At 38.5% G+C, this 11,372-nt stretch overlaps 1 protein-coding gene across 9 annotated transcripts in view; it reads left to right on the top strand.

The window, feature by feature from the left end:
* The window catches only part of AGRN (agrin), a 3,161,231-nt gene that overhangs the window by 2,127,344 nt on the left and 1,022,515 nt on the right, over positions 1 to 11,372 (top strand). For all 9 annotated transcript variants that reach the window (XM_044063089.1, XM_044063082.1, XM_044063083.1 and 6 more), the window contains one exon: positions 6,014 to 6,229. In XM_044063089.1, the coding sequence (XP_043919024.1) occupies positions 6,014 to 6,229 (216 nt within the window). The remainder of the gene's footprint in view (positions 1 to 6,013; positions 6,230 to 11,372) is intronic.

The raw sequence follows: 11,372 nt of genomic DNA, 5'->3' as shown, positions 1-11,372 counted from the left end.
GACAGTAGGAGATTGGATGTCACCAGTATCATTTGAGCAAGTTAGTCTGAGTTAAAATATTGTCAGCTCACTTTTGGAAAGGTGGAGTAAACAAAAATAGTAATTAAGAAAATGTACTGCTGAAGTCATTTTAGTTTCTGTCAATTTTTTTGTTCATTTTTGGTATGAGACAGAAGAACAGTTACCTATCACTGTCCCATACTAGGAAGATTGCCTTTGGGGTAACCCTCCAAATTTTTGCTTCATGTTTTTTGGTCTGTTCCTAATAAAGTTTGTGTTTTCTTTTTAGCAAATCATTGAGGACTGAAGTTAATAAATAATGACAGACATTTAAGTTTCAGACTTCATGCCCTACACAAAATACATACTAAGCCAAAATCTGTTACTATGTCAACTTTCTAACTTTGTAAGTGCAATGTTTAAAATGTGTCCCTTATTTTGGGCCTTTCCCATTATTTTTGAATTTGTCCAGATTTCTTGTGCTAAGAAGTTAAGAGGTATGCTGTACAGGTTTTGGCACATTGTTAATAGTGCTTCCAAAAAACATATTTCTAAAAAAATACCTATTTCTGTTTTATTTATTAACTCATTAACCAGGAAAGACTTACTAGGTAGACTAATTTGTTTTCATGGGTTTACCAGAATGGCTGGTCTCCTCAAGCTGATCTGCAGAGATTCATACAGTAAGTGAGTGGAGGCTGAGAGAATCAAACCTGTGATGCCAAGATGAAGCTGATTAGCAGATTGTTGACTTAATCCTATTTGCTGTACCTCTGATTGCCATCATAAAGCCTGAGGCCATACTTTAATGGGATAATTTCCTGATAAAGACCAAGACTACCTGTCTGTAACTAGTGGCTTAGGTGCTGGTTAGCAGCGTGGGGGAGAGTCGGACTAAGTAGCTGATGTCAGCTCACCTGTCCTGGAGGGAGGGGATCTGGTTTACTGCTATGATAATGCCTAAAAGAGTACCAGATGTATGACATGCAACAGTATGGGCAAGGATGACACATGTACCTGTATGTCACCTCAACCAGGGGACCACATATGTGGAAGCATGCTTACATCACCTAGAGCAAAGATAACATATATCACTGTTATTAGGGGGTGGAGTTAAGCACTTACAAATAAAATATCCCACCTCACATTATATGACATCCCCACTGTCAGTAGCCCTACTCTCACCTTTTTTGGTAGCACATGGACTGAAAGTCTCCTGCCTGAAGAGGATAAAATGGGAAACAGTTGGCCAACCCTTGCCCTGATGAGGAATGAATGAGCCGATGCAGTTGTGCTGTCTTTGCATTTATTGGGCACATGACAAATAAATGAAAGTAAAATGAAATGCTGTTGTTATCTTTGCTCTTATATGACCCAAGCAGGGGTTGAGAAAGGTCTGTGAAATTGATAGTCTAGTTAACCATTTTATGAATTAATAAAAGTTAAGCACACTGAAAATGCAAAACTAAAATGTAGTATGCAGTCACTCAATGTGAAATGGCTGAGTGCACATAGAGATTAGTTGAACAAACGAGAGCACACATTTTCCAGGGATACCTCAAGTTTTTAATTCCAGCACTTAAAACTTGAGAATATAGCACAGTAAGTAAAACAAAATGTGATGACATCATATTGATGTAAAGTAGTCAATATGCAGTACATGGAGGATGGGTGCCATGATTTAATTGCCTTTTGAAGGCAGCTAAGGGATGTGGTTTATGGTTGTAGTACAGTTCACCGAAGTATGATTAATTTCGTCTTAATTTGTCTAACTCACTGTAATGAAGTCACTTTTCTTGACAGAAGAGCAATTTTGCAAATAGCTTTGAAATCTTATTTTCTGTGGAGGCCAGAACCTTTGCCCCATGCAAAAGACAACTAACAAAGAAGTCTACTGCTATTTTTCAGATGTTTGCACTCTGAGAAGTTACAGGAACCCTCACTTTTTAAACCATTTCAAAAAATAAGTCTTCGTTCAAAAAAATGACTGTGTTGTACTGGTCTTACTAAAGTAAGACTTGAGTCATTCCTGCTTTGACAAAACCACATGCGTACCATTTGGGGTGTTGTGTCCTTGTGAGACAGATAATACCAGACAATAAAAATGGATTAATTAAGAGTATGTAAATGCCCAGAGTAACAGAAGGCAGAGCAGAGAAAGTGCGCCAGAAAGAATGAAGAAACTGGACCAAAGAAAGGCTTGCATGAACGTCAAAAAGGTGAGCAACACTCAGAAGCTCTTTTAGTGTCTCAAGTATAGCTTACTGTCTCCAAATAAATATAAACTTCTCTGATGTCATAGTACTTTGGGGTAAGTAACATTTATTTGGGAGAGACTTAAATGGCCAGACGATTTGGGAAGATAGTGTTGCAGAAAATCGCGTCATTGAATCTTACATCATACAGGTCTCATCCCCCTCCCTCTGTGCTTTTTAGTACCATCTTCAGATTGTCAAAAATAATTGCATGCATTTTATTTGTTTTTTGTTAGTTTAAAGACATGACAACAATGTGAATGTTCTGTGTTCTGTTGTGGAAAATACATTATTGATAAATTTGAGACATAGATATATATTTTGACAACTGGCCAAATCAGGTCACTCTACCTCATTCAATGTACTTCTGCATCAGGTTCTTTCTACATTTGCACTGTTCAGAACAACTGCAGTCATTGGCGAGTTGCTTTATGTCACTGTGTGACATTCTGTATGATTCAGGCTGTCTCTAAAAATAAGACTGCAGGAGCAGTACACCTACCTGGTTGCCAAATAAAATCATAAATACAAGATATAGTTTGGTAGAAGGATATTAGTTGAGCACAGTATTTAACAGCAGTCTTAGATCTGCAGAAACACTGATATCCTTTGGATATATAAAAGATATATACTTTAACTGTAGACATGTACCTTAATTGCAGCATTGTGTAGTTCAGTAATGGATATCTTTACAGCGAGAGGGAATTTTTAATGGTGCAACAGCACTGTGTAGGTTTGTGATGTGACATTTGCAGCTCCCTACTGAACTGTCTGCACTACTTCTACAAACAAAAGATTGAAAATACAGAAAAAGAGCAGATTCTCAAATATTGCTCTTCTACTGCAGGGGATCAAGCCCCCTGCACCCCCAAAACATATGTATACTAACTATGAGACCATTATACATCTTGGACTTAGTATGTATGTACATGTATATTTCATACGTCAGATAACCAGGGAACTACAAAAAAAAAAAGACGAAACAAGGCAAATTCCACAAAACAACAAGCGATTCCAGAAAAGACAACCAGTTTAATCAAAGATTGAGCACTTTTGTAATAAATACTTTGTCAGAATCATTGATACAAACAAAACAACATCCTTAAATACCCCTCCCCAACAATCACATGACCCATTACACATTTCCCAGCATTCCCAACACTATTGCATTGAACTATTTTTTGTCTGATTAAACTGTGTGGAACAACATTTCAGCTCATAGTTGTCTTTTCTGGAACCACCTGTTTTGTTGAATTTGCCTATATTTCATATGTCTTGGACTTGGTGTGTGTGCGTGTGTGTGTGTGTGTGTGTGTGTGTGTGTGTGTGTGTGTGTGTGTGTGTGTGTGTCTATATATATATATATATATATATATATATATATATATATATATATATAGGTTTACAATCAAAACTTGGATCGACTGGCATGTGGTTAACTTGCAGTTTCCAAGTCGGCATAATGTCGAACCAAAAATGATCAACTACACTACAGTGAACGGGTAGTGTAGGTCGATATTTTGGGTTCGACATTGTGTAGGGTTGTCCGTTTTTTTCAGCCATTCGGTCACCACATTAAGGGACACTTGCTATAGCTGGTTCCAACATTTCAAATGATTGCCAACATTTGTGTGTCATGTTGTCACATAAATCTGATCACATAACACAGTTGAGTGTTAAGACTTGCATCTTCATTGTATTGTGAATTAGGAACCCCTGCCTTATTTGTTAAAAGTGTCTCTCTGTACAGAGCTTGTTTAACTCACCCATATCATTATGGTAAAAAAGGCAAAAAGAAGGTCATAACACTTAAAGTTTTACCTTTACAATGTCAAGGTCCACTTTTGCGATGCTCAGATGCATGAAAGACTCTTTTCGAAAGTACGTATTAGCGAACGACAAAATGCCGAACTCACAAGAGCAAGTGCTAGTGTGCATTTGCCCTTGTGAGTTCGGCATTTTGAATGGAGATCGCACTACAGTGGGGATCAGGACAAGTACCCTTTCCCTCGCTATAGTGCAATCTTGGAGTTAGGCCCCCACATGGGGGTGGGTGTGGGGGGCTGCTCCCCCTGCATAATGGTCATCAGAGACATCCGGAAGTTAGGCTGATTCACATAAAGTCAACATTCCTGAGTGTCGACTTTTTTTTTTAAGTACCAGGCTTGCTCTTCTGAGCATTCGACGTTGCCATTTCTGACATTTCAAGTCAGTTAAGTAAACAGTCACACAAGTGTGTTGCTACATTTTAAAGGTAAACCCATTTAAAACATATTTAAAACATTTTAGTATCTACAGCTGAGGTCAGCCTGCCTTCCTTGTTTCATAACTTTTGTTAACAGTGTGCCTGAGGCAGGAGAGTTGTATGGCCTTTTAACACAGAAAACCGTACCTCTCTCCATGTACTATATGGCTAAGTGTAACTAGTTGTTCACAAATACTTTTTTTAATTTTTTTTGTTTGTTTTTTTCTGTCTACTTTGACCATTGCACATACTTCTCGGCCATTCTGCTGATCCATTTGCTCCCCCATGGTGAGAACCGTACAGTCAGTCATGTGTTCCTTGAGTGTACCAACAGTACAGTCATGTGTTCCTTGAGTACCATACAGTCATGTGTTCCTTGACAACCATACAATCATGTGTTCCTTGAGTGTACCAACAGTACAGTCACGTATTCCTTGAGAACCGTACAGTCATGCGTTCCTTGAGCATGCCAGAAGTGGTGCCGTCATTATGAAGAGGATCAGAGGTTTTCCCCTTAAGCGTGGACTCCCCTTACATCATCATTAGTGTCCATGAAGTTTAAGTGCAATGGGTTTTTGTGAAACATGCCACCACGCCATGTAAAATAATCAATAAACTATACCCCCATGAAGACAACCACCTCTACATGATTCCCAGTCTCCACTGTGGATTCTACTGCACAGAATGTGCCCACAATCTCATTCCCGCCCAAAGAATGTCAAGCAGGATTAATCCTGATCATTCCTGCTCTCCCACGCACCTGTTTCAATGAGGGAGTGAGTTGGAAGTCAAATGCAAGTGTCTTGGGTCATAATCAGGACGTTTTTCCGCTCAAGGCCAACAGAGGAAACTTTTCTTTAAAACTTTTGGTGCTCTTGGTGTGTGTGTGTGTGTGTGTGTGTGTGTGTGTGTGTGTGTGTGTGTGTGTGTGTGTGTGTGTGTGTGTGTGTGTGTATGTGTGTGTGTGTGTGTTTGTTGAAACCCTCATCTCTTCCATTGCTTTATTTTAAAGAAAGTCACAACTTGCCACTTTTAGTGGGTAACACAACCTATGAGTTTGCTGCTTTGCATTGTTATACAGTTCTGCAAGTCCTAATTCCAAGAGCAGTTGCATCTGTTAACAAAAATGTCTTCAGTACCCTTTTCAGAATTTTACTGTAGTTTGTATCTACTTTCACAGCATCTGTTAATACTACAAATTCAGTTATATTTATCTTTATAACTTCTATTATAACTATATAACCTATGGTAATAATTTGTGTGAATTCAGACTTGCAATCAACCTTTTTGAGTATGATCTGAGTTGTGGTTGAAAAGATTCCTTAGACCAGCCATCTTACTTGGTTATATAAAAGTACATTCAGAGAACTGTTTAAATGAGTTTTTATTCACAGCTCAGAGCAAACCATATACACTACAAACAATAAAAGGGGAAATATGCATCAGGATGAAGCTATATGTACTTTTCCAAGACCATATTTATGAAAATTTGCTTTCCATTTTCAATTTCTAGCCTGCAGAGGGATGCTTTGTGGCTTTGGCGCTACCTGCGAAAAAGACAGCAGTAATCCTACCAAAGGAGTATGTGTGTGTAAGAAGAGCACGTGTTCATCTGTTGTTGCCCCAGTCTGTGGTTCGGATTATTCCACATATGGTAATGAATGTGAACTGGAGAAGGCTCAGTGTGTCCAGCAGAGACGGATTAAAGTCATCAGCAAAGGGTCATGTGGTAAGTTTTCATTATATCCAATACAGGCAAATGTGCAAAGAAGGTAATATTACTTTAGTAATCCAAATGATGAATGTATTAATGACATTACCTTATTCTATACAAGGCATATGAAAAACAGCATTATTGAGAGTTCGTTTTGTCTCATTCTGTAATAATTCCTTCTTATAGATTTAGTTTTAATATAATATACTAAGTTAACTACCCTTGCATGCTACTTTAAGCCTAGCTAAATTCTGTTTAAAGGTGAGACTCAAACACTGTACCTGTGTGTCTGTGAGATATGTCAACCCAGTTAGTTGTTCAAGTGTTGATGGCTCAGTTTTGCATGCTGTTTCTTGTCCTTGGATCCTTACACATCTCTCAGTGACAGACACATTTCATTTCCGGCAATGAAAGACTAAGGCAAAGCCAGGACTGTGGTCTGAGGTTTGCAAGGTTCTGTTATCTAGCTAGCCCTCCCACCTGCCTCCTTGTATACTTTGTATATTCAGAGGAGAGAATGATCTGTTAAGAAACCCACAGGCAAACAGAAGGAAGAAATAAGAACCTTACATTAAAGGATCATTGTACCTGAAAAATTGTTTTTCGGGCTGCACGGAAAATGAAGAATGTTGAAAGTAACAAATATTTAAATATTTCCATGAGTGAATAACATTATAAATGGTAGACTCGTATGTGCAACTTTATGTTACATGCTTAAAAAAAGAAATTTTTTGCCAGCTTCACTGATGTAAAGGGATAACGCATTTGTTACAGTCTGGGTGAACCACGTTTGAGTAGTGACTTGTTCACCTGCTGGAGCTGGTATAGGGGTAGAAGTGTGATATGGATTAGCAGGGTTACCTCTAACTTTGTGGGGGGAGGGTATAGGAGTGCAACACTGAGTACACATGCCTGTAGTTAAATTCCAAGTGGTAATGGGACACTGCAAAAAAAGCACTGTCTTCAAGGGAGACAAGTTTGTCCTGAGTAGTTACCTCCCGTATGGAGTAATATGACTTTGCTGATGCCCACTGCATCCTGAACACTGGATATGTTGCCTGGCATATGCAGTGAGATAGGACCACCAAAAAAAACTATATACATATATGTGTATATATATATATATATATATATATATATATATATATATACATATATAATTACCCCTGAAGGGTGCCTAAATGATGGCCTTTGTTGACTGACTCTCATCCTGATGTATGGGGCTGAAAGGAACAGCAGACCAAGTGAGGATTTGATGGGTGGCTGGCATCTAAGGACAAAAATGGTTAAAAAAGGAAACTTTGGGAGGAGGTTTGTTTCAAAGGTTGGAGACTGCAAATCAGGTGTAGATGTAGGAGGGGATAGCACAGGGTGTACAGGTGGGAGGGGATAGCACAGGATGGAGAGGTGGGAGGGGATAGCATAGCATGGAGAGGTGGGAGGGGATAGCACAGGATGTAGAAGTGGGAGGGGATAGCACAGGATGTACAGGTAGTAGGGTTTATCACAGGATATACAGGTGGGAATGGATGTCACAGGATGTACAGGCATTGTTGAGTACAAAGTGAGGAAGCACAGAGTTAAAGACAGATTTGCCTGTGACAAACAATTCCATGTGATATTATGGCATGCATCCGAGAAGGATGTTGCAAAGATTAAGTCAGGCTGGCTTTGGAGCCTCCACAGACCTTTTTCAGACTCAGCTTTGGAGCTATGTCTATTTAAATGACTTGCTCAGAGTCACACAGTTAGGAAATGGACACTGATGGAATCAAACCTTGCACCTCTGGTGCACAGGAAACAGCTTGAACTGTGAGTGGGAGCCTATAATCTGATTGGGGTTGTTTCTCCCCTGGCAATATATTCTTTGAACCTGAGAGTAGGTTTGAGGGGTTTTTTGGAAAGTTTATTTCTCTTTATTTAACTGTGCATGTATTAATTTACATGGGATGACTAGAAGACTCCCTGCTAGATGCATAATTAGTTGCTATAAATTCGTTATCTTGGAAATAGTCCGAGCATCCAGTGGACAGTCAGTATCACCTCCACTGCAGTGTGAATATTACTGGCATCTATTTAGATTGAAAGGAAACAGGTGTATTTGTTAAACAAACTTATTCATCTTGGTAATGGATGGTGTGGACAAAGGCTGCTGATCCTTATTTGGAAGAACTTTGACCACACGGTGCATAGATTTATATCTGGGGCACCTACAAATAGGGAACTGTTTAGAAAAGGAGGTCAACTTAATGTCAGGCATACACGGGTTTGCAGTAGAATTGTGTAACCCATGATATAAAGGAGCTTCCAGGCAGTATTTGAAAGAGAGCAATGTTCCCACAATTTTAATTTAGAACAGTGAGAAAAACAGTGAGCATATAGTTAAATATTTACAGCCCTGCCTTGAAAATAGTAGTGTCCTATTCCACTGAAAGACAGATCCAGCTGAAAGTGGTAAGTTCTTAGTAAAAAGGACAGATACTGCAATATGGTCAGTTTCAATGCATTGGAGGAAAACAGAGGATCTTGTATAATTAATGTATTTATTTTATTTATTTTACATTTGTTGACCGGGAGAGTCCAACTGGATTACAAGTCCATTTTCATTGGAGGCCCGGGGAGAAAACCTCCAATCCAATCCAAGCTGAAATCGGTGGCCTGAGAAAACATGGGTAGGAGGGAATTGGTGGAAAGCTGTCAAAAACACGAAGGAATACAAACTAGTGAAAAGAATTGTAAGGGACCGTTAAAGATGTAGCACCACAGAGAGGAGGTTGTGACTAGGGACAAAAGAACAAGAAGTGTAAGGGCCATTAAAGATGTAGCACCACAGAGAGGAGGTTGTGACTAGGGACAAAAAAAACACTGTATTTCTGACAGTAGTTTGAACAGAATGATGAATGTTTCAGTGTTGTTCCTGATTCACTAACCATAGTAACACTTGAAGGAATGTTTGCATTGCCGAATTTATCAGCAACAAAAAAAAAAAAAAATTGGAAATAGTAAGTATGCCAAAAAATTCATTATCAGTTTTGTAAGTAAAAGTGCTAATTGACTATGAATGAAAAGGTGAAGTGTTACGCAAAGATAGAAAATAGCATGTGAAAGATATGCAGTTTTTCTTACATTCCTGTTACCTGCAGTGCCATGGAGCTCCTCTAAAATATGCAGACGTTTTCAGCATAGTTCAGGAATTACTTAACATGATGGTGTTTCTTTCATCCCATATTGTTACTGTAACTTAGTCATTGTTAGAATTTGTTAAGTGGGCATACAGCTCATCAGAAATACTCTATACCTAAAATGCTACAAGGCACACTGGAAACCATTCAAAGGGAGATGATTTCGGTATGTATTGTTTATGTAAGGAAAAATATTAAGACGAGGTATTTGCAGTAAATACATCTTAAGTACTCAAGGAAAAGCTGATTGAAAAAGGATCTGACTAGGCAGTTTTTCAGTGTGATTAGGAGTGTGATTGTTGTTATATTAACAGTATTAGCCTATCTGTTAGCAAAGAAAGAGGTAGATGGACATAACTTGTAGATCATAGCTAGCACTGTCATGTGCCTCTGAGGTAATGATAATGTAGCAGTTAGCACAGATTATTAATTCTCAGAGCTGTATCTGAGCTGTTTTCTAAAGTTAAGGGCACTGGGTTTGATTCTACTTTCTGTCTGTGTGACTGAGCAAGGCACTTACCCAGACGTGTCTTCTGGGTCACATCTGAAAGCAGACACTTGCATCCAGCAGGCTTATTAAGTTAACAAATGAATAAATAAAAACTAGTATGGTAGACATATGAGATGAGAATGTCCCTAAAGAAGTGAAGAAGCAAGGTTTTAAAGCTTTTGAATACCTGAAAGCAGGACACATTGCTAAATATAATATAGTAAGATGAAAGAAAAAGAGGTGATTTTGAAACATAACATATGCATCCTAATTCTAGTCTTTGGATCAGAGAGAGCAGTGTAAATCTAACTTGCTAAACTGTCTGGCCTTGTTTTGCTTATTTATTATTGCTTACATAAGCAATATTTCTTACTTTTATTTCTAACTTAATTAGTTTTATAAGATTTATATATTGTAATCTACAGCAAGCAGAAATGCCACATTATTTACAGCTGAAGTGCTTTGAATACTGTCTGCCTCTACTATGCCAGTAATCTGAATTCTGCATTGTTTTGCCCAGTATGAATGTGACCAGCTTTTTAGCCTTTGTTATTATTGGCAAACGTCCTTTGGTCCATTTTAAGCACTTAGTTACCAAATGTCAAAATGGGTTGGGGGAAAAGCAGACTGAGTGGTATTACTTCAAAATATATGTTACAGAGTCTATTGAAAGAACATAATTTGGTATATATTAGCAGAAATAACCAAGCATGTACAAAACAAAGAGAACATTATATTCACAGACATCCAACTGCTACCATCTTGGAACATGTAATCTCAGCAATGTGAAAATGCCAATCTAGTATTCCAGAGAGTAGACATTTCTTTGTATTCAGCCACAGTAAATATACACTGGCTTGCAATATGCAGATATAGTCACATGTAAGCAACGCACAGGTACAAAGAACAAGAACATCTCCTGTCTTCTTTCCCCTGTTTCTCATCCCCATCAGAGCCTAGACAATTCTGAACGACATTGAGGGATGTTGAAATCTACAATGTCGGAGATATTGGTTGGTAGATCTAGGTGTCATCCGTTACAGATCATGTTCAACAAGTGCAGAATATATATATATATTTTCCCAGTCGCTAATTTTCTAACAGGATTATGGTTCAAGCATGCGTATGACAATATAGTACAATTATTATGAGGGCAGGAAAAAAAATAATGTATTATTTGAGTAGAATGTGTAAGCTTATTCAGCATGGTGAAATATCCAGACCATGTGGGACAGGCAGCCTATCCTGTGTTATTTATACATACCCAGACATACACTTACACAAAGGCATACATACACACACACACACACACACACACACACACACACACACACACACACACACACACACACACACACACACACACACATTCACACACACACACACACACACACACACACACACACACACACACACACACACACACACGCACACATACACACACACACACACACACACACACACACACACACACACACACACACAC

This window comes from Protopterus annectens, chromosome 2.part1, assembly GCF_019279795.1.
Source record: "Protopterus annectens isolate FY-2018-M chromosome 2.part1, PAN1.0, whole genome shotgun sequence".
NCBI lineage: Eukaryota > Metazoa > Chordata > Ceratodontiformes > Protopteridae > Protopterus > Protopterus annectens.
This window is presented reverse-complemented; position numbering and strand designations above follow the sequence as displayed.